The sequence below is a fragment of the Rissa tridactyla genome, chromosome 1 (genome assembly GCF_028500815.1).
Source record: "Rissa tridactyla isolate bRisTri1 chromosome 1, bRisTri1.patW.cur.20221130, whole genome shotgun sequence".
NCBI classification, from domain to species: Eukaryota; Metazoa; Chordata; class Aves; order Charadriiformes; family Laridae; genus Rissa; species Rissa tridactyla.
In genome coordinates, this window is record NC_071466.1 from 63,006,347 (window position 1) to 63,030,109 (window position 23,763).

At 41.1% G+C, this 23,763-nt stretch overlaps 1 protein-coding gene across 4 annotated transcripts; it reads left to right on the top strand.

The window, feature by feature from the left end:
• Positions 1-521: 521 nt before the first annotated feature.
• Positions 522-20,287, top strand: LOC128901741 (protein-lysine methyltransferase METTL21E-like). Of its 4 annotated transcripts, none has more exons than XM_054183920.1 (6): positions 522-680; positions 2,415-2,499; positions 12,393-12,467; positions 15,093-15,250; positions 17,776-17,893; positions 18,812-20,287. In XM_054183920.1, exons 2-6 carry the CDS (start codon positions 2,430-2,432, stop codon positions 19,234-19,236), a joined length of 846 nt encoding a protein of 281 aa, XP_054039895.1. In that variant the 5' UTR covers positions 522-680; positions 2,415-2,429; the 3' UTR covers positions 19,237-20,287. The 4 variants fall into 4 exon arrangements, with proteins under 4 accessions (XP_054039895.1, XP_054039879.1, XP_054039885.1 ...); XM_054183904.1 differs by having other exon boundaries at positions 631-680; positions 2,415-2,474; positions 12,393-12,471; XM_054183910.1 differs by lacking the exon at positions 522-680 and having other exon boundaries at positions 2,432-2,499; positions 12,393-12,471.
• The last annotated feature ends 3,476 nt before the right edge of the window (positions 20,288-23,763 follow it).

Consider the following 23,763-nt stretch of genomic DNA (forward strand, 5'->3'; position numbering starts at 1 on the left):
CTAGAGAAGTCTTAAAGATACTGGCGTTTGTTCCCATGGCAGTAAGTGGTTGTGATCCGTTGAGCGAATGTGCATCTTGTGTACGCATAAGAGGAGTGGTAGGTGTATATTTATGCACATTGACAGCTGCCTCATGGATATTTGGCTGTAAAATGGGCTAGGATTTTGGGGGTTGTGTACCCTGTTACAGCTCTGCGTTCCGGCGTGCGTGTGCGTTTATGTACCCCTGCCACAAATGCGCCTCTGCCCCTTTGCACATTGCCCTCCACTCCTGGAAGACGCCTTTGACTCTGAAGAATGATATTTAGCTCTTGGGTTACTGCTTAGTCACAGCGAGCGGTTACCAACACTGTGCCACTATTTTATTTTTGTGAAAAAAAAAAAACCAAACCCAAACAAAAACACCTTAAATACCCAAAGTTGGTTACTTTGTCGGTTGGAGCTCCCTTGACTGGGTGTTGGGAAATCTGTGCCGCCTTACATAAGGGAGGCGGCGTGTGGTGCCCGGGCTCTGCTCCCGCTGCAGCTGTCGGGGGTTTATTACTTGCTGCTGCTGTGGGGATGTTGGCAACGCGCGACACGCGCCTGGGAGCACACTTCTGCCCGGGAGGGAAACGGCCGGGCACATAAGGGCTTTTTCTGTTTTGCGTCCCATCTTTGGAAAGCGGCAAGAGATAGAGGTAATGTTGGCCGAAGCGCGGCGGATGCCAGCGGTGCTTTTGCTTGTCTGTGGCTTTAAATTACTTCGTGCCATTTACTTTAAACGGCATAATTCAGCAGCTGAGCTGTTCTGCACTGCTTGGTCGCTTGTAGTACCCCTGAATTCATATGTAAAAATCAGGCAGGTTGCTGCGTGGTTCAGTGTTACCTCAAAGGTTCTTTTTAGAAGGAAAAAAAACAACGTAGAGGGCCACAAAATACAAAATTTTCCCTTTTAGGGTGTTTTTTATAATGCAGCATTGCTTGTCCTTCAGAATGCAAAGGGACTGATTATTAACCCATTATTTTTATCTACCAATGGGAAGAAAATTTGTCTTTTTTTATGCTTCTGAGGTGGCTGACAAGCTGATGGATGTGTGTAACATTTACTGCTTAATGTCCCAGTAAGTTTCTAATGCTGCTTGTTATTCTGAAGATGCAGACGAGGACTTTGAATGCTGGTGAATCTTTCTTCTGTTCCCCGTATAAACTTGTTACTATTGCGAAGTTCATAGATAGACATAAATATAATAGCAGTATTTTTGTTCTACAAGATTTACGGTGATGTGTAGAAGCCCCCTAAGTTATTTTTCACCTTCGAATAGGTTAAGGGCTGCTGGCACTGCGATGACAAGGTTAAGCATTAAACCTGGATACCTTTTGTAGGGTGAAGTCAAGCGAGTTTGGTGCGTCCTCTCTAACAAGATGGGGCTGTTCTATACTGTTCTTTTTCATCTGAAGTCTTGAGAGGAAAACCATCCTCAGGCTTTGCACTGTGAGGAAGTTTTCTTGATAGTCAGTGGTTTTACATTGTTTTTTGGTGGTTGGTTTTTTTTTTTTTTTTTCTTTAATAGATAGAGATGCTCCCTTAATTGCATCTCTATTAGGTGTTTAGACATCTATAGATTATTAACTCTATGCTGCCTATAACCATTCGTGCAAAAATCAGTCAGATTTCTGTATAACAGTGCAAGAGCTTTAAAAATTATCAGAGCACTGATTTGTTTTTTTCTGCAAAAAACAAATTTTATTTTTTTTCTGTTTTTCTCAGTGTTTTTCTGATCGTAAAATGCCAAGAACTGGAGACTGTTGGTTGTCTGTCTGCTTTTTTGCAGACAGCTGAAAACCGTATTGTCCTCTGTCACCATTTTCCTGCTACTTTTTTTCTCCCGAGTCTGCATGTTCTGTGTCTGTTTATAGAGGCACATATGCATTCTGTCCGGCGTGTTGCCTAGAGCTCCTGCTTCCCGCTTATTCTCATGTGCAACTTTTACTAATAGGTTGTTTCCTTCCCTTCCAAGCCAATTAATTCAAACAAGATTAGATCCCTTCAGTGCAATTTTTCTTCTCTTTCAGGCACTTGTTGCTACCTTTCCTTTCAGTCATTTATAAGCCTACCAAAACCTGATTTGAATTGATTCTAATTTTAAAATTTCATAAGATAGCTTTAAATGTTTATCAAAGCTCTTTTTTCTTTTTTGTAAATCTGCTTGCTTCTTCCCTTCAGAGAGTAGAACAGTTGAACTCATTTGCTGCTTCTGGTTCTTTTATGCTTTCAATATTGCTATTTATGTGTCTGTATGTCTTTATTATCAATAGAAGTAACTTATAGCATAATACATGTAAAAATGAATTTTTACATATTGTGAAATGTTATGTGGGGGAAAAAAAATGAAGTCATTTTGTTCAGGCAGGCTTGTGTTTCTCTGTCCCAGGTTTTGTGGCATAGTATGGACTTGACATCATCACAACATAATCATCTACAAAATGAGCTGGTAAGAGAACGGGAAAAACAAGAAGGTAAAATTTTTCTTATTTCTCTCTATTTTCTCGGTGCACTTAGCAATATTGTTTAAGCATCGGGAACAAGGTGTCTTGCTGACAACGAGCTGTCCTGTCATTCATTTTTTCCTGAAGAATTGTGTTTATGGCACTTGTACAGAAAATACAACAGATAGCGCTGTTGTAGTATGCTAGCTATGCAGTGAGTATCTGCCGCGCCGGCGTGCTCCTGTCCCAGCAGTTTCCTACCAGTGCCTGGCATCCTGCCTGCAACCGGTTCCAGGGAATGAAGCCGTGACTATGATCAAGCTATTCAGGAGAGGTTTGTTTGCGGGGTGTCAGTTAGGGAGAATTGGTTATTACAAGCTCGGTTTCTGTCTAGACAGCGTCCAACCTAATCTTCAAATACCTTCAGGGGCTGTTGGCAGCTCTTTCTCGTAAGCAAGTTTGTGGCTGCACGGCTTTTCAAGATCCTAAAGCATCATGAATTATCTCATTTTTAGGGGTCACCAGGAGAAGCCAAGGTTTTAGGGAAAGTGCGTATGTTGTTTTGCGGCGGGGTCTAGTTACGTTCTACAGCTGAATGCAAAAGAAGGAGGGGTTTTTATTATTATTTTGGTTTTCATAATATTTTTGTTTAAAATCTCAGCTGAGTCCTGGTCCATATAGAGCCAGGATTTTGGGCTCCTGCTTTTTCGAGAGAGCTCAGCGTCCAGTTTTGCTTTGCTACTTCTTCAGCGAGGCAAGGCAGAGCTTTGAGCCTGACTGCAATACTTCAATTACGTGCTTACTGAAACTAATGCTTGTTCTTTTGCTTTTGAATACTTTTTTTATAAAGTACCACAAATTGATGACCTTCTCCGGAAAGCTGACATTGCAAAAGGAGATGGCTGACAGAGATTGGTATAGATTGCTGTTCCACAAAGCACTGTTCAAGTGCCTTAATCCTGGAGTTTTCCTTTAATACAGTTCCCTTTCCATTTGTGTAATTCTAACTCGAACAAAGGGCTCGAGTTGATTCTACGCAATGAAGTGCATTTGTTGGTGGAAGAAACATCTAGAAGTATAAATATTAAAGGTAGAACTACTAATATTTATAACTATATATATATTGATAATATATATAACTATATCCATTATAATACATTAACTATAATATTGATAACTGTCATTATGTATTCCATACTATACGAGGGCTGAGGTAAAGTTGCACAGGCATTTCTATGCTTCTGCAAGCTTGGCTGTCTAACCACAGAATGGTAGGGGTTGGAAGGGACCTCTGGAGATCATCTAGTCCAACCCCCCTGCCAGAGCAGGGTCACCTAGAGCAGGTTGCACAGGAACGTGTCCAGGAGTATCCAATCTGGATACTCTCTTCATGCAGGATTCAGAGCGGGGAGGAGTGAGTCCGCGTGTATTTTTATTTTTTTTTTTAGCTTTTGAATTATGAAAATAAATTGAGTTCTAGGACATTAGGTCAATGTATGCAAAATTAGCCTATACGGCAGAATCATAGAATGGTTCTGATTGGAAGGGACCTTAAAGATCATCTATTTCCAGCCCCCTGCCATTGGCAGGGACACCTCCTACTAGACCAGGCTGCTCAAAGCCCCATCCAGCCTGGCCTTGAACACTTCCAGGGATGAGGCATCCACAACTTCCCTGGGCAACCTGTTCCAGTGCCTCACCACCCTCACAGTAAAGAATTTCTTCCTAATATCCAATCTAAATCTACCCTCTTTCAGTTTATAACTGTTATCCCTCATCCTATCACTCCATTCCCTGATAAACAGCAAAAATTCCTATAGGTACATTAATGGTAAGAAGACGACTAGGGAGGGTGTGGGCCCCCTCAGAAAGGAAACAGGGGAGCTGGTGACAAGTGATATGGAGAAGGCCGAGGTTCTCAACGACTTCTTTTCATCGGTCTTCACTGGCAAGGGCTCCAGCCACACTCCCGGAGTCACAGAAGATAGTGGCAGGGGTTGGACAGAACTGCCCATCATAAGTGAAGATCAGGTTCGTGACCATCTGATGAACCTGGAAGTGAACAAGTCCAGGGGACCTGATGGGATACACCCATGGGTACTGAAGGAACTGGCAGATGAGGTTGCTAAACCACTCTCTATTGTATGCCAAAAGTCATGGCAGTCTGGTGAAGTCCCCACTGACTGGAAAAGGGGAAACATAATCCCCATTTTCAAAAAGGGAAAGAAGGAGGAACCAGGGAACTACAGGCCAGTCAGTCTCACCTCTGTGCCTGGTAAGATTATGGAGCAGAACCTCCTGGAGGCACTGCTGAGGCAGAAGAATAACGAAGAGCTGATTGGGTACAATCAACACGGCTTCACCAAGGGCAAATCGTTCCTGACGAACCTGGTGGCCCTCTATGAGAAGGTCACAACATCAATAGACAAGGGGAGAGCAACTGACATCATTTACCTGGACCTGAGCAAAGCCTTTGACACTGTCCCGCATGACATCCTGGTCTCCAAGCTGATAAAATATGGCTTTGATGGACTGACAACTCAGTGGATAAAGAACTGGCTTGACATCCGCACCCAAATTGTGGCTGTCAATGGGTCCATGTCCAAGTGGAGGCCAGTGACAAGGGGAGTCCCTCAAGGATCAGTACTGGGACCGGTCTTGTTTAACATCTTTGTCAGCAACATGGATAGTGGCATAGAGTGCACCCTCAGCAAGTTTGCCGACGACACCAAGCTGTGTGGGGTGGATGACACGCTGGAGGGAAGGGATGCCATCCAGAGGGACCTTGGCAGGCTGGAGAGGTGGGCCCATGCCAACATCATGAAGTTCAACAAGACCAAGTGCAAGGTCCTCCATCTGGGTCGGGGTAATCCCAAGCACCGATATAGGCTGGGCAGTGACTGGCTTGAGAGCAGCCCTGAAGAAAAGGACTTGGGGGTGCTGGTGGACGAGAGGCTCAACATGAGCCATCAGTGTGCACTTGCAGCCCAGAAAGCCAATTGTATCCTGGTCTGCATCAGGAGAAGCGCGGCCAGCAGGTCCAGGGATGTGATCCTCTCCCTCTACTCCACTCTCGTGAGACCCCACCTGGAGTACTGCATCCAGTTCTGGAGCCCCTACTACAAGAAAGATATGGACATGCTGGAATGTGTCCAGAGAAGGGCCACGAGGATGATCAGAGGGCTGGAGCACCTCTCCTATGAGGACAGACTGAGAGAGTTGGGGTTGCTCAATCTGGAGAAAAGAACGCTCCGAGGAGACCTTATAGTGGCCTACCAGTGTCTCAAGGGGGCCTACAAGAAAGCTGGTGAGGGACTTTTTAGGATGTTGGGTAATGGTAGGACTAGAGGGAATGGATTAAAACTAGAGATGGGATGATTCAGACTGGACGTTAGGAAGAAGTTCTTCACCATGAGGGTGGTGAGACACAGGAACAGGTTGCCCAGAGAGGTGGTGGAAGCCCCATCCCTGGAGACATTCAAGGCTAGGCTTGATGGGGCTCCGAGCAACCTGATCTAGTGGAAGGTGTCCCTGCCCATGGCAGGGGGGTTGGAACTAGATGATCTTTAAGGTCCCTTCCAACCCTAACAATTCTATGATTCTATGATTCTATAAAGAGTCCCTCCCCATCCTTCCTGTAGCCCCCTTTAAGCACTGGAAGGCTGCTATAAGGTCTCCCCAGAGCCTTCTGTTCTCCAGGCTGAACAAGCCCAACTCTCTCAGCCTGTCCTCATAGCATAGGTGTTCCAGCCCTCTGAGCACCTTTGTGGCCCTCCACTGGACCCATTCCATCAGGTCCATGTCCTTCTTGTGCTGAGGACTCCAGAGCTGCAGGCAGTACTCCAGGTGGGGTCTCACCAGAGCAGAGTAGAGGGGTAATCTTCAGATCAAATGCAGAGATATATTCCACTCAGCTAAAAGAGTAACTGTATTGATAATGATAGCAGGTGGTTCTTTTCCATGTCTAGAAAGACTATTTTAAGAGGATTGAGGAGAAAGGAATGGAAAATGGGATATCTTTAAAGTTTCATCTGACACCAGGCTTTGGCATATTAAATTCCATGCCAGATTCTGGAGGTGAAAGGTGCTGAATCTGCTGCCTGGAGACTTACCTGCTCAATCACCCTGAGCCTGTGCCTTTCTTGTTCTCACCATTTTCCTCTACAGCCTTCCCCATTCCCATTTCATTAACTTCACGTACCCAGCCTCAATCGCTGTTGCTGGGGTTTCTTATTCCAGTTCAGTTTCTCTGCAATTTCCAGTCCGAGGTTTTTATATTTGGCGCTTTCCCCTTTCCTTCTTCATTGGCTTGTCACAAGTTCTCCAGGTTAAAACTCCTTGTTCTTGTTCATGATTCCCATTACCACTGGTTCTCAGCTTACAGGTAGGTTCTCACCCAGTCTGATCTTTCCTCTGGTGTCTTTATCCAGTCTGTTCTTCTTCACACCTGCATCCTTAGATGTCTCTCTCTTTCCTCTCATGATTTCTCTTGATCATTAGCTTTAACTCTCTTTGTCTAAACTTTTCTAAGATCAGATTCTGCCACTCCCATCTTCATTTCTTAGGATAGTAAGCTATTTTACCACAGTTTCATTATTTAAATTCACTCCAGAATAATTTTATCTCTGAGACAAAAGGAGGAGAGCAAGTTTGCAAGGCGTACTTGTCCTTGACACTCCGTCGTCTCCCTTCACTTGGCCAGGGCTCAGCTTTTAATCCATAAATATCTGAGAAAATGCTGACCTGGTAACCTTCACATAGCTCCTGGCATTTTAGAAGGGACACACTCCTTCTACTCACCCTGCTTGACATATGTCCTAATTGACAGCAATTCCTGCCATCATTTCAAGTCTCCATGTGGAGTCCAGAAAGGTGCCTTAAATGGGACATAGCTGGAATGGAGGCAAGGGAGGTGCAGCATAACTCTGTAACTTAGAAGTTAAGATATCCAGCTGGGAAGAGGGACTGACTTAGTCTCTTGTTCCTAATTCCTGGGTTACTTCTATTCTAAAGACACTTCTTACCTTTCTCAGTCTCTTCCCCACTGACGCTTTTCCATTGACTTCAAAGACTTTGCTATAAAATGTGAAAAACATCCTGGCACAAGGGTGTGGAGCCCAAGCCTGCCGCTTCACACCTGAGTCACCCAGTTCATAGCTGGGCTTTTCCTTGCTGCTTGTCCGTCTAGCATGATTCTTGCAATCCTGGTTTTCCTGATGGTCCACCTCTGGTGGTGATGGAAGCCGGGGGGAGCACGGAACACACACTTCAGGTGAGTGAGCTGTGAATTTGAATCCTTCTGAGGAAGGTCCAGCACCCAGTTCCTCCCTTTTCTGTGAGCTTAAATTGCTGAACCATAGTTTATATTGTGGACTTTGCAACTAACAGTGCTGGTTAAAAAATGAGCCTAATTATACTATACATAAATGAAACTTTGCGATATCTTCCCACCACCTGCCTTCCCTTTCATCTTCCTCTTTTTTTGTCTCTTAGCTTTGAATTATGCTGCTATCTTCAAAAAAAAAAAAACCACAATGGCAAGCAAACAAGTTCTTCCATTAATGCTCATCTCAAAAGCATTAGTGCCACCCCCCCCAAATTCATGGAAGTCACACCATTAGTTGCCTACATTTTTTTTCTTCGCTGCAGGATTGACCTGAAATGTCATAAGTCAAATTCTACTCCTCTTAGGCAATAAGCTGTCTTCAAACAAAAAAAGACTAAAAGAGGTAGCGTGGAATAAGACTTGAGTATAATCCAATTAAGGAATGACTAAACTGCACCTTCAGACCAAATCAAAATAGTCTAAAAATACCTCTTCTCTGAATTTACCTCTTGGCTATCTTATAGTAACTTATCTCTGAGCCTTTGGTTTGAAAGTGGCAGCATTCAAATACTACAGTAAACATCAGGTGTACTAATTTGAATTAACACTTCCCTGTTCCTTTTCTCTCCCCCCAGCACGTAGACCTGCTTTTGCTGAAGATGTTACTAAACTCAAATGGAAACTTCTTGTGTATGGATAGAATGGAAGTTGGAGGCAACACACAAATAGCCAAAGCCCTTGTCTGTAACATATTATTCTCTCCCACGTCTTTCCTGTTTTCACATCTTTCCCCTTTGCTGTAGCTGCATTTCAACAGTAAATTAAATATTTCTCAACTGCCACGCAAGAAAGGTGGCGTGTTTGCATGGATTGGTGTTGTTAGGTTACTTTCGGGTCCTTTTCTCAAAGAAATATTTTTGAAAAAAAGAATTATTGGTAGGGGAAAATAGACAGGCATTTTGTTGGGTCCCTTCTGTTCCGCTGGCTGTGGTACCTGGCATGTTCTGGCGTGTCCTTACAAGGAAGTAAGAGCTTTCAGTGACACAAGGCCCTCTTGACTGGGCAAGGTAAGAGAAGTGAAAGATTAGACTAGACAATGGCTTACAGTGTTTAAATTACTCATCCAGAGCCTTCCTATCCATCAGGAAATTGGCTGTTGGCCTTTTATAATGTACATTAGACCATCTACTTTAAGAACACAGTCTGGTTTTGCAGCCAAAGGGAAATCATTTAGTTATCTTTAGCAATTAAATAGCTGCTGTGCCTAGACCCGAAGATGTTTTCAGCGACAAACACGATGAAGTAGCAAGGGAAGTACTTGGCACATTTGAATTCGTTATGTGTTCATGAGATAATCTGACTATGGTACTTCTATTTTCAGCCTTCTAATGGTTTTGGATGACCCGTGACTTGGATGGGGCTGGGATATCAGTGGTGTGAATTTCAAATTGAAAATGCGCCTCTCAAGCTTGGGTAAATACATAGACTGGATACTGTGAACATACCCCTCTCCTGTTCTTCTCTCCTCATGCTCTGAGCTAAGTGCTTCTTGTTTCTTGGCTGAGGAGAAGCTGCCCGTGGGTGGCAGTTTTGTATTTCTGCATTTCAAAGTATAAAGTTTCAAGCATTATGTTACCATGACGTAGTATCTCAGATTGATCAATATAATATACCTCGTCATTGCCATCACTTCGTCAGGTTGAGCTTGTAACGAATGTACTGGAATGCCTACACTTGGTTACATGGTCATTTCCCTCTTGGTAGGTAGGGATGAAGTAAGGAAAAATTAACTGTGTAGTTTAGGTAAGTACTGGAATAGTACTTTGCTTTATATTCTTAGAAAGGTATAGGTTACATCTGACTTCTGGAAAGTCAAGGCCATGATTAGATTTCCCTCCTGACACCTTCCTTTAAGGGTCCTTAGGCTGGAAAGGAATGGAATGAAATAGAAATAAGTGTAACGAAATGAAGATACTAAAGTGATACCACCTGGAATGTGCGGACTATTCTGTGATTCAGGTTTGTGTATGTTTCCATGGAGTCATTTGTAATGCTTGCAAGACCAGGGCTCTGACCCTGAGGTGTCAGTAGCTCAGTAGAAATTGTGAGACTCCATAGTCCCTTAGAATTGGGTCCTAATGTAGATTTGGGGTAAACTTCTTCTGAGCCATTGGAAATACCCAGATGCATTCACAGGGCTACCTTCTGATGATTCCTATCAGTGTAGTAATGTAACTCTTCTTCAGTTATCTCTTACAGAACTGGTTGCAGATCTGTTCCCTTACTGACCTTTCTGCAGGTATCTTCTTGACGTTGGGATATACAGATAGCTATTTCATATATGTATATGTAACATAGGTATTGTATATTATATATATAATATATATAAAACACATCTTGAATCTTTACTTTGGATGACTCCAGTTCCATGTGTCCAGAGTAGGGAGATCTGAAGAGTCCTGGCTATCATGAATTCTTGAAACTTCCTCTCATGCATTGCTCAATCAGTAATGTTGGCACAGGTAGTCCTCCTGTGTTCAGCAAACTCAGGCAATTGGTGAGAAGTCTTAGAGGAACCACGTACGTCTTCACAACTGTTGACACATGGTTCTTAAAACTGTTGCAAGTACAAGTCTAAATGGTAAATTTTAAATCTAAACTCTACAGGTGAGACTATGCTCCTTCTGAAGAAGGGAGAATATGTTGCTGTAGGGCTGAACTTTGTCAGGTCAAGTTCATGCTGAAGGCTTTGATTTCATTCCTTTTGCCAGTTGGAGAAGATCCATCAAAGCAGGAGAGAAGCAGAAGACGGCTGGGTCTTATTTCCTTATCACCTTGGGCTGTGACACCATTTGACCTCAAGAGATTAAGAAGGGTCAGGCCAGAGAGAGACTAATCTGTTCCCCTTTTATTTGCCATTAATGTAGGCAGTATCATTAGTTAGGCAGTGACAGGTTTAACGTATGCTATTAATTGATGGAAGATACCCAACTGAATTTTAAGGTTACTGTTTCCTGATGGAGCTGTATAGTCTCAAGCATGATTTTATGTGACAATTGGTATAAAGAGAAGATGCAGCAGCTGATCATGCAGCAAGTTTCTAAACAGGTTCTATATCTACTCATTCTAAGCAAAAAGTGTGCCAAGAAAGATAGCCTGAGGCCTATTCGTGTGATTTTCTTCACTGTTAAAGAAAAAGGTGCTGCAGTTTGCAACTTGTTTTATTGTGACCTGACCTGTGTTCCGTTATTTTACTTCTGCTTCCCTTCCCCACTTGAAGGACATCTCCAACTCTGTCTCAGCAGAACTCATGTCCTATTCCTTTTCTTTAGGTTTTGTTTTAATATAAACCACTTCATTTGACATTTGAATGTGTCAGCAAAATCCTCTGGTTCCCTACACAAGATTTTGCAGCTTGACACACGTTTCTCTAACCTGCCACTGACTTCACAACTCCAGTCTTCCACATGATTTAGTATGTCTCTTTGGAAAACTATGTTCGCATTTCAGTTCTAGTAATGATGATTGCTTCGCCTTTGAGAATTATGTTTATGCTATTTCTTAACGATGCGGTTGATATAGTGCAAGACGTGTCAGCAGTATATGACTTTTCTCCCTCAGCCCTGATATTAAGTTAAAATCAAGGGAGTTCAAAGCATGCTCCAAAGATGTTAGACTTTTGTGAAATATTTCAAAGAACACTGTGAGAAATTAACCTATTAGGCAGAAAGTCTCAAGAAACTTAAAGGCATTCAAATTCCTTTTCAAGAAGAATTTGGGGCATCTATAGACGGGAACTTCTTTGTGAACACAAGTTCAAGACCAAAGGAGTCTGTTTCACTAACAAAAATTATCTCAAATTCTGTATGTTACCTGAACAGGATCAGACTGCCTCATCTTTATGTAAACAAGGTTCTAGCACCTGAAACTCCAGTGGTTTCTGCGTATACATGCTCATGCAAGGAGTTGAATAGGCTGAAGAAAGTCATTTTGTGTATATACCACTTCCATGCCTCTCCACACCACAGAAGAAGAGTGAGGAGCAAACTTACCTGGTGAAACCCAGGCAAATGAAGAAGGGAGGAACCAGTCCTAACAGACCTTTAAGTTCTGACAGTTTAGCATGGTTGCTCGAGTAGTATTGCTGGAAATGCCCATTATGCACTTCCATCGTTACAAGAATTGAGAGCCAGGTCAGTCAAGCCTCCTCTTCTCATCTGACCCTATTCTAAAGACGAGGCAGCTCTTGTCATCTTAAAAGGTCATTAAAATCCATTCAATGAGTTGTAATTCCAAGATTTTTTCTTCCTGAACAAGGTAATATAGACTAACACAGAGATAAACGCTTCAAGGAGAATAACTTCCTATCAGCTTTTTACATCTGCTATCAAGAAACTAGTTTGATCAAAGTACCAGCAGAACTTTCTCAATGTTTGCAGGTGTTAAAAGACTTCATCTTGCTTGGATTTTGCTTACTCTGATAAGAATTTTCTTGTTGCTTGAAAGATTTCCCACTAGTTTGTTATTTTTCTGTTCTGACTGTTACGGAAGGCAGTTACAGAAAAATTAACTTCTTTCCTTTTGTGCTGTCCCACAGGAAGTTTAGTTATTCTGAAAGATATAAAGCAGAAAATAGAAGAGTGCCCTTTGCAGTATGAAGGGAAACTTGTATGTAAGTAAGTAAATCTGACTAAAAGTCCGCACGCCTTATTTTGTTAGCACTCTTCATCAGAATCCTGGTCCCAATAAAATTTCTCATTAGGGTTTTGAAACCTGTCTACCATATGGTGTCTCTGATGAAACATACACTCTTTTTGCTTATCCACAATAGTAAGATCTTCTTAAGGGAAAGAGAAAAATATAAAAATTACACAAACTTCTCCAGATAACTTACCTGGGGGATTACCAAAGGGATAAGATGGCCAAAGATTTAAGTGGTGTTATTGATCAGCAGGTTTGGGATTATTCTTTCAGGGACTTGGACAGTTTAGCTCAGGTGGGGAGCCGTAGCCTACAAATTCTTTTACTGTAGGTGCCATGCAAGCCTTAGGCGGAAAGATTGCTGATAATGTAGGGAATAGGTGGGAAGTGTTTATTGAGCACTAGAGGGGTAACTGTAATGCTGCTGAAGTAGTATAGATCTTCTGGCAGAAGTTTTATAAGTTAAGACTTTAATAAGTTATGGCTTCTCATCAAGGTTGGATCCAAAACAGATGTCAAGGGAGGAAGAATCAAGAAGAATGGTTGTAATTGGGGGGTAATCGAAGTAATAGCTTTTTACTTCCACAGCTAGTACTGATCACAGAACAAGATCAGACTGCTCTAAGCAATCAGAGAAGATTAAAAGCAGGCTCTATCTGATATGCCTGGAAACAGGATGATATATTAAATACACTTACGATTTGTGTAATATGAAGCTGTCTTATTAATTCTTTCATAAGTAAAGATTAATTTTGCCCTGGAGCAGCATTTCTCTGGCACTTAACTCATGTTTGTGCAGAGTTCCCTGCTTGCAGGCACAATGACGCATGTGTTTTCCCTCAACTTAACATTAGAGGCTTGCAGAAGATGTAATGGGCTGCCACATGCTACTTATTTCCTAACATCTTAAGATACCATAGTTTCAATGTTGACTATTTAAGTTACCTTTATAAAATTATACTAGTATTTTTCCAGTAGCATATACATTACATTATTTTTAATTTTGCCGTATCCCATGATTAGGGTTCCTATTCCCCAGTAAATTCTTGGAGTACTGTGGGTAGGTTAGTTTTTTGTTGTTGTATGGTTTTGGTTTTTTTTTTTTTTGTCAGTTGTTTTTTTTAACTTTCAGATTATGTCTTAGTGTCAACATACTAAGATTGAACATGAACATTTTTGCTTTTTCTTCCTTGTTTGTTGCTATTCTCTAGTTTCCTCTGATGCTTAGTGTAAGTTGAGTTACAAGCTTAAAGCATTGGCTAATGGAGCCTGAGCATCTTCCTGATGTGTTTTTTGTTTGGTATCATCTCTTTCTTTGTTCACCCCTGCTTTCGTTCCTTGGTCCTTCTATCACAAGGAAGGGAGAGCGACTTTGTCAATAGGATATGGCAATAAAAATATTGTGGCACATAGCAGAGCAAGTGACAACATTTGAGCCATCATGGACTGTAACTGCAGTGATTTGAGTGGGAACAAAATGTGAAGAATCTTTGTTAGACTAATGTGTTTTATGCTGATGAAAACATAAAAGTTTTCATTTTTAATAACCATTGGGCCTGCAGTTTCTGTGCAGATCCTGATCTTGATATCTGTGATTTCAGTGATAACTGCAGGCTTGATACAGAAACTCTGCTTTGGACAAGATGGTAACACAGTTATCTAAATGTCTAGCATGCTTTCTAGGGCGTGTAGCTTGTAAACATGTTTTGCTTTAGCTAATTTGCCAAGAGATCATAGTTGGCTGTGAAAGCAAATTTCCTATGAAAACTTGGAATGATTCTAGACTTTGCTAAGAAAATGCTCTGGGCAACTTCGCTTACTTTTTTTTTTTTTTTTTTTTGGTAACATTGTGGTGCAGCTTTGTGTGATGATGACAAAACTGAAACTGGCTTGGTATTCAGCTAAAAAAGAATGAATCCTCTCCTGTTAGAAGAGTTATCCAGGATTATGTTAGCTATGATGAACATCCTTCGCTTAGCAACAGGGATGGCATTCAGGATATCAAGCCAACTGGAAAGAATCCCTTTGACAGGGCTCTGTTGGGGTGGGCGGATAAGCTTTCCTGACAACACTAGTGCTTTCGCTCCTGTCTGTCATAATTTGCGTTGCTAGGATCTGTTTCACAACTTTTGTGACAGACTTATAAATGATACTGTGGCTCCTTTTGTTTACTGTCAAAAAGAAGCATAATGTGGGGAAAGTGAACAGTAAAAGGATATGGGAAATAATAAAAAAAAATCCGGGCACATAAGAGCACGAGTATCTATGCTAGGGCAGCTCTTCTTGAAGGGAAAAAAGAAGTTTAAAAATTTCTTTTGGATTGCTGAAATGGAAAGCAATATATGGTATCATTCCACTTTACTTTTTATGCACTTGGCTTCTTCAGCAAAACAAGAAATTATGTAGTCATAAACTGAAAACTTCAATTAGAATTCAGGAGATTTCCCATGTATCATGCTAACCATTAATGGTGAAATATATTTTTATTCGCAGATGTAATTCACATTCTTGCTTCCGAATCAGGTTTTCAATATAAATTTGTAGTTTCATTATCAGTCCACTCAGCCTGTTTCAACTTTTATACTTTTGCTTCCAGGGGAAAAAGAAGATGAAGAGATAGTTGCAGAAATCATGAGAAGGCGTTTTTTTCCTGCTCTAATAACACATAAGGCCTGGGAAGGCTTTCACTTTGCTGGCCATGAGATAAGAATTACAGAAGCCACTGATTGTTACGGGGCAGTCGTCTGGCCATCGGTACAATATTTATGTAGTACTGTTATTTTTTTTTAGTTTTGGAGTCTTCTAGAACTTTTAATCTGTTTTGCACAATTAATATGTTTTGTTGTATGCTGTAAACCCAGGGAAGACACTCTGTGCTTCCCTGTCTGCCTTCTGCAAATCCCAAACCTGAATTTAGCCTGGTTTCATCTGGATTCCTGGTTCTCAAAGCTGAAGTGGTATTTCTTGTTTGTGCTCTTATCACACAAGATGTATGATCTTGTGTCCCCTCCTCATCGACTAGTAACTTTTGATCCTATTACAATCCAATTACAAGCATATTTTGAAAGAAATATGGCAGTTGTATGATGATTACATTTCTGTACATTTTATAAATACAGACACTGTATAGCAGGTAGATCCAGGTTGCGGAAACAGCTGTGATACGAGCTCATGAGGTATTAGCACTCAGAAGCTACTCAACCTACTTGCGTGAGAAACAAATTTACCTTGTAAATACGCAGACATGCAACAAGGTTCAGCTGGAGCTTTCAGTTTCTTAAAAAGCCAGAAATCTAGTGGGAGAGAAACATTGTCCTTGGCTCCTGATATGAGAACCATCAATATGCCTGCCATACAAAGAGCCTTCTTCAAGGTTTTGAATCTGTGCAATGCAGCTGGCTGACTGTTTTGGAATATTTAAGAGTGAAAGAAACCACTGTGGTCAGGGAGGTGCCACGACGCACCATTGACGCTTGTGGCATTAAGAGAACATCCCTGAAACAGAACCATCTCCAGAAGCTTCTCTTGGAAGGAGAGGACTAAAACCCAAGAGGTTCCATTTCTGTCCCAATGGTATCAGTCTCCTAGGATTGTACCATTTTTAAGAAATACTGCTACAGTTCAGCTGAGGAGAGTTAGTATACTCTGCTCTTTTGTACTCCAAGTGATTTTCCTTGTCTTAGCAGACCTGGAAAAGTCATTTATACTTTATCTCTTGGCAGTCCCAGCACATGTCTTCGAGGAAAGGTTGGCTGACTACCAATTATTCTCACAAAATCGTGAGCGGTACTGAAAAGCAAATTTTTTTTTTCTCAGAAGGTTTAGCCAGTTTTGCTGTGGAAGGAAGGCAACCCTTCTGTCTGTATCTCCTCATGTTCTGCTTTCTTGTTCCATCCAGCAGTATTTGAACTCTTTCGAAAAATGTCAGCCAAATTTGTTGAGAGGGCAGAAACTTTGAGGAAAATAAAGTTTCTGCATGTTTCATGGAAAGGAAGCCAGATTTCAAAGTTTTCCTAATTTCGCCCACAGAAATTTTAATCCTGCCAGCTAATTTCTACATCAGAACATGGCAAAATTTTGAGGGAAGAAATTATAGGAAGATATGGGACTAACAGGAAATCTTAATATAATGTGATTTTTAAAAGTCAGTCAAACATCAGAGGTAATCTTTAGGAACCTGGCTTTAATTAGTCCTGGTGCTCACAGACTTATTTCTACACCAAAGCTTTGCTGATTATGAGAAATATGTAAATTTACATAGAAGACCCTACTCTTTTTGCTCTGAATGAAGAGGTAGAAACCAGAAGCTTTGTTTGAATTTCTAGCATGTCAACATTGGGTCCATTGGGTCAATATTCCTCCTGCTCCTTTCCTTCTACTTCTTAGCTGATTAAAAGTTAAACTAAGAGCATAATTTTGCTGTGTCAGTCTAAGCCACTAATAATTGTCTTTCCAAATGGTTGTCACTATTGCAAGAGGATGTGGCAACCATCATATGTATTTGTCAATGGAGACTATATAATTATCTAAGTCTGGGAAAAAATGTGTGAGGCAACTATATTTGTCAAATTAGAAATTTCTATTTCAACAGTGAACTAAAACTCATTGGTCAGTGTGGGACAGGACAGAAGAGCTGAAGAAGCTTAGTCACAGTTTATAAATGCATACATAAGGAGCCTTTTGTAGAGGGCTCTGTGGCTTCGTTTGCTGTAAAAGCTAGCTATGCTTAACAAGGTAAGCACAGAGGACCTGAAACCAAATTGAACTCACAGAAAAGGGGTAAATCTATTGGTCCCTTTTGAATCATTACGGTAATTAATTATTGTTAGAAATAATTAACTACCGGAAGAGCTTAATGAGAGTGGCTGTGGATTTTCTCTTACAAGCAGTCCTTATATCAAGATGTCTTTGTGAAGGACATGCTTTAGCTCAACCAGAAGTAAGTGCAGTTATAAGCAGGAATTGCTGACTGGAATTTTATAGCTCATGTTATGCAGCGTGACAGATTAGATAATTGCAGTTGTTCCTTCTGGCTGTAATGCTTTGCAAACCTATATTGAGGCATGTTGTGGCATTTATTTTGTCAGCCTAAAGAGCTCAAAGATCATAGTGAGCTGTGATCCTTTAGGGACAGCACTTGAATGAATATTGCTCATTTGAACAGACGTGAAACCACAAAAGAATTTTTTTTTTGCATGCTTTTAAATGACAATGCGGTTTTAGTGAAGGGGTTTGTTCATTTATTTATTCAGCATGTTAATGGATTCCCTCCCCTACAGGCTCTTGTTCTGTGTTATTTTTTGGAAACTAATTCTAAACAATACAATTTGGTTGACAAAAATGTGATTGAAATTGGAGCCGGAACTGGGTTGGTCTCCATAGTAGCCAGTTTACTGGGTAAGTACATGCCATTGCTCTTACGCTCTTGCAAACATCTCTTGGATGAATACTGGAGGGCAAAGCAAGTGGCTCAATTCCTCTAAAATACTATTGTTTGAAAGCTTCCAAGAGCAAGAAAAAGGCTTGTTTGGAAACCTGTTCTGTTATTTTTTTCTGTAAAGCTGTGAGTGTATTGGTGCAATAAATGAGGTCCCAGTAGATGATGTTGTCACTAACAGTGTTAAACAGGGGACCAAAATAAGAAACTAGTGGCCTCACAGGATGTGAGTGGCAACCAGATGAAGCCAGATGTAGGTATGACCAGCAGGTCACCTTCCTTTGACCAAACAGCTCTTGGATGCCAGGTCACCCTCTTTCTATTTTTGTTCTGCATTTTCTTTCAGCAATTGATCCTTGATTTTTCTGCTACAGATACTGTTGTGTTTTCTCTCATGGTAACCTATTCTTTCTCAAGAGTAATCCAAATCAGTAACTTCTGCATTTTAACAGAATCTTAGCTTTCTGTAGTCTGAGAAATCTTGTGACTATGTAAAAATGAAAGAACCTGAGTCAATGCTTAAATCTCATGCTGACTTTTTTTTTTTTTTTTTTTTTTTGAGTCAGTACTGGTATTTTTCAATCCCTATTTGCTCACTGTACTTTTAACCAATATGATATCAAGGACCTGTAAGTATCTGATCTCTCCCCACCCATCCCTGGCCGCATTTAGTTGGCAATCTGTAGAGTAGAACTGCCAGGAGCCAAATAGTTATCATACAAGCAACGGCTAAGAGCTATTGGGAGCATTTACAGTGTTCTGTTGCCCACAGTGAGGGCTACCTGGTAAAATCACTTGTGCAATGGCTTTTGTGAACGGGCTTTTACTCAAGTCTTGAAGTATGTTCAGAGATTACCTTTGTTTTCTCCCTGTTACAGGTGCACTTGTGACTGCCACAGATTTGCCAGAACTGCTGGGAAACCTTCATCACAATGTTCTACAAAATACAAAGCTGAAATGCAAGCACCAGCCTTGTGTTAAGGAGTTGTCTTGGGGAATTGATCTGGAAAAGAACTTTCCTAAGCCTTCCTGTCACTTTGATTACATTTTGGCTGCTGATGTAGTTTACCACCATCCCTTCCTGGATGAACTTCTCCTGACTTTTGATCACTTGTGCAGGAATGACACCGTTATTCTGTGGGCTATGAAATTTAGGTTGGAGAAAGAGAACCAATTTGTGGGCAGATTTCAGACACTGTTTGACTTAGAGGTGATTTCTGATTTCCCCAGTTTGAACATAACCTTGTACAAGGCAATGAGGAAAGGCAGGATGAAAGCCAGACCTTCCAAAGTGACAGTCTGAAAGAGAGATACACGGGGGTGACAGTTCCAGCTGTTCTGCAGCTTGTTCTTTTTTTAATAATTTCCACGTTAGTAGCTGCTACCACCTGCATAATGACATTTTTAGAGATAGCTAAAACAAAACATCCGGTTCCTAGTGCATCCCCAATGAATTCATAAATTGAATTTTCTATGTTTTATACACAGAAGAAATCTGTCTTTGATGTTTGCTTGACTTTTATGTGCTCAGTTGACAACACTAATAACTTTCACAAGTCTTACCACTATTGTCATGGGATGTGTAATGAATATTTCCAATACTTTCAAGTGCAGCTTTGGACAGTGTCTTATAAGATCAACCAATCATTTAGAATTTAAGAGTATGATAAATCTTCGTATTTAAAAGCTGTGGTGTTAAATCTGATCTTTCCCCATTCCCACTATTGTGTAAATCTTTCCTTTGAAAAGCCTTTATAGGACATTAAATTAGCTAAAAAAAACCCCCATCTGGGAAATATACTGTCATAATAAAGGGACAGAATATATGTGTTACTCTTTGATTTAATGATTATTCTTTTTTCTTTTTTCCCTTTCCAATTTTTATTTAGATTCAGGGATTTTTCAACAGACAGCTGCACACACGAGGCAAGAGGGAGTTAAATGTTTTGTTGCTTGAACAAAGGTCTTGAATAAGAGGAGTACAGCATATCGGCAACTGCCCTTTGCCAAAGACCTTGCATTCTTGGAGGTCTGCCCCTCCAGAAATAGACGGTTATCTGGACCTCAGGGAAGAACAATGGAAAAACGACAGTGGCCATCAAGACAGGAGTTTTGCACTGCCGGCTGGTGGTGACTGGAGGTAGAAAACTAAACCAGCCTGACGTGGTGTGGCTGAGGCATGGGCAAGCTTAGATTTCTTTTTTTTTTTTTCGTATGGGCAAACAAAATACTTTTGTCCTGGCCACTCAGTACTGCGTATTCCTCCTTTCAGTGGTCGGATTAATGTGCTTGAAAGCCTATTGGAGAACTGTCTTTTGGGAACAGTAATAAAATAATTCTTTGGACACACACTATTTTCTGGTTTTGTTTGTAATTGGGTATGAGAGAACTTCTAGTCCCTTGTGGGCTAGAAGAGAAGCAAACACAGCTCATGTGCTAATGACCATGCAGAGCTTTACCACCCCTGCTGTAGCAGGCAATTGCTCTATTAATATTGAGGGCTCAGGGGGCTGTCAGTCTTTATCTTTTTAGCTCCTCTTTGTACTCCCTCCAGGAGATTTTTATGTATCTTCAAATTTGAGCATTCTTTTATGGTGACTTACAGAACATACTAGTGTTTGTACCACTTCTTGTGACAGATGCAAGTTACTTGTTTACTCTGCTGCCTGGCACAAGTATGGGGCAGACCTATGACAAATGACTGGTATAACTGGAACATAGTCTTACTCCCAGCCGAACATTTGATTTTCTTGGGAGAAACATTCCCATCATTAGAGATGAAATGGTGCAGAAAGGAGAGTCTGAGCTGCCGAGCTCTTCCAGTGGGATCTGGGGATCCCATGTGTGAAAGGAGGTGGTGAGGAGAATTTTGCAGGGAGGATGGGTGAGGATGCGGCAAGAGGGACTGGAGGTGGAGGGAGGATTGCAGAGAAAAGGAGAACGTGAGATAGAGGAAGAGAAAGAGAAGAGGTTGCAACAGTGAGACTGACTTCAAAAAGGGTTAGGAACCCAATAGCACAAGGGTAGACCATCTTTCCTGCTACTGACTGTAAGGAGGGCATCCCTGGAGAGACATGAAGGATGACTCTGATAATAGTAGAGCAATCAGTATTTCTTGGGCCGGGCCAGCAGAATCATAGAACAGTTTGGGTTGGAAGGGACCTTTAAAGGTCATCTAGTCCAACCCCCTGCAATGAGCAGGGACATCTCCCACTAGATCAGGTTGCTCAGAGCCCCGTCCAACCTGACCTTGAATGTTTCCAGGGATGGGACATCTGCCACCTCTCTGGGCAACCTGCTACACTATTTCACCACCCTCATTATAAAAAATGTCTTTCTTATATGTAGTCTAAATCTACCCTCTTTTGTTTTAAAACCATTGCCCCTTGTTCTATTGCAACAGGCCCTGCTAAAAAATTTATCCCCATCTTTCTTATAAGCTCCCTTTAAGTACTGAAAGTCCACAATAAGGTCTCCCTGGAGCCTTCTCTTCTCCAAGTTGAACAACCCCAACTCTCTCAGCTTGTCCTTATAGGAGAGGTGTTCTATCCCTCTGATAATTTTCATGATCTTCCTCTGGACCTGCTCCAACAGGTCTGTGTCCTTCTTATGTTGGGGGGCCCATAGCTGGATGCAGTACTCCAGGTGGGTTCTCACCAGAGCAGAGTAGAGGGGTAGAAACACCTCCCTTGACCTGCTGGCCACGCTTCTTTTGATGCAGCCCGGGATAGAGTTGGCCTTCAGTTGGGTGCAAAATGAGAAGAAAGGAAGCCAAATATATTGGCTCTACTTTCTGGTATTCCTGCTGGGAGATCACATGTGAGATTTTTGGCTTGGAGGTTATTAATGAAAATCTTCTAATCCTCATCAGTTATTTTCATGTGGCAAGATTGCTAGGTAGAGGTAGTATCTTTTGTTGGATCAACCAGTATAACTAGAAAATTAGACTCTCTGCCAGCTGGTATGGAGTATTATCTGTACTTACAGATGTTATACTTATGCCCTTAGATTGTTACAGCTTTAGAAAAACACAATTACAGAATGGAAATAATTTTTCCACAAAGCGTAATAGAAATAGTTCAGTTTAAGTGAATAAAGAAACAAGCATGGATCTCTGCCATTTCTAGATTTCCTCTGCCCTTGTCCTTCCTCCTAGCTTCCTAGCAACCATCAAATCCACTGCAATTGATGCTTTAATCCCTGCATCCCAAAGGGCATCTCTGTTTAAAGATGTTTCATGGATAAATGGATTGGCTCTGTAATTAATGGATAACAGTGAAAATATCTTGTGAACTCCAAAGTGATGAAGGCTAAAGAGGAAAAGGAAGACTACAGCAAAGTCTTTATAGTGCAATCACTTTTAAATAGCTGTTCTGCTGACTAGCCCTCATATTTGGGCTGTGGGCTGTCCCCTGCTGAGCTCAACAAGAGATGTGTTCATAGTACGGATTCAGGATTGGGCCCTTTAGGCCCAACAGCTTATTAATATTTACTGTAATGTAACATTAGTCTTCTTTCTCACAAGTCTGTCTAGCACCACTGTGTGAAGCTTCCTGGGAAAGCTCTAGTGACTGGCTGCTCTATTGTACAGCCACCTTTTGTCCTCTGGTATGATGGGCAGGTTATTAGCCATGACCAATGGAGGCTGGAGGTCACATGTGGCATTTGCCTATGGAGTTTATTTCTGCCCTTTGAGTCTCACATGAATGTCAAGTATTAGTGACTCCTAAAGTCAGTCATAATTTTAATAATCACCTACTCTTTGTTCTGATATTTCAAATAAAGTAGCAAGTTGTCATTCAGTGCATTATGTTGCTAATACACATGGCATTTACATCTGTAGTTTTTGAAAGGTGGAGCAAAAAAAAGGTCAGTTAAATTTGTGGGTGAAAGAGCTCCACCGATGAGGAATGCCAGAGAGGCTGCCTAAGCTGACAGGCTTCTGCAGTGTCTTTTAGAGAGTTATGGTAATGACAACAATTGAAGAGATAAATCAGGATGTATGGTATGGGTTCAATCAATTCCTTAGATTTTTCCGTATTCCAACCCAAGAATAACTTATTGAGCAACAATGTATATAAGCAACTTGACAGCATTTGTTACATTTTCCACAAACAATAAGCTTTTCAAATGGTAATGTTTTCAGGAAGGGTTCTTCTTGTTTAGAGGATATATAAAATCATTACAGTGATTTACTTTGCTGCTTATTATGTAACATCTCCATCAAGGTCTTTTACAAATCATTGCCTTTTCCTTCTCAATATTAAAGTAACAAACATTTTCAACATTTTACGGTTTCCATGTGGTCATATTGAGTTTTTGTCTCTGTCTTGTTGAATGGTGGTGTTGCAACTCTGAGTGATTGGGTTGAATTTGCATTATTAAACCCACTGATTTGGGCTTTTGCCTCCTGTAACAACAGCAAGAAAAAGCTGTAGCTGCTGCACATTTAGAAAAAACATTCAAATGACAGTACACACGTACTTAGTAAACCCTGTTTTCATTTAGAAGCAGTAACGGAGGCCCAGCCGAAGCAATGCAACTGCCAAAAATTACCCAAATAATTACGCATGGTGCAAATGGCAACTGAATGATGAACAACTTATATTAGCTATTGTATAAGCACTAATCAGTGTTAGATGAACAAAGAAGACTAGCTGCCACATGTGTCCTCCTTTAATGGCGATTGGTAGTAAAGATCCATACTCCACATTAAAGATGTGGAGTATGTCAGCGCATGCAACACAATCATCTGAAGAAATACTGCATTTAGCAAACAACAGAGGATCCTGAAACCTGAATGGATTTAGAAGACGCAGATTCAGCTAAC

What these genes read in the sequence shown, in the direction of transcription:
- LOC128901741 (XM_054183920.1), top strand. Translation starts at nt 2,430, where the DNA reads ATGGACTTGACATCATCACAACATAATCATCTACAAAATGAGCTGGTA. An exon ending in GTATGAAGGGAAACTTGTAT is followed by an intron (nt 12,468 to 15,092) that starts GTAAGTAAGTAA and finishes TTTTGCTTCCAG; the next exon opens with GGGAAAAAGAAGATGAAGAG. An exon ending in GGGCAGTCGTCTGGCCATCG is followed by an intron (nt 15,251 to 17,775) that starts GTACAATATTTA and finishes CCTCCCCTACAG; the next exon opens with GCTCTTGTTCTGTGTTATTT.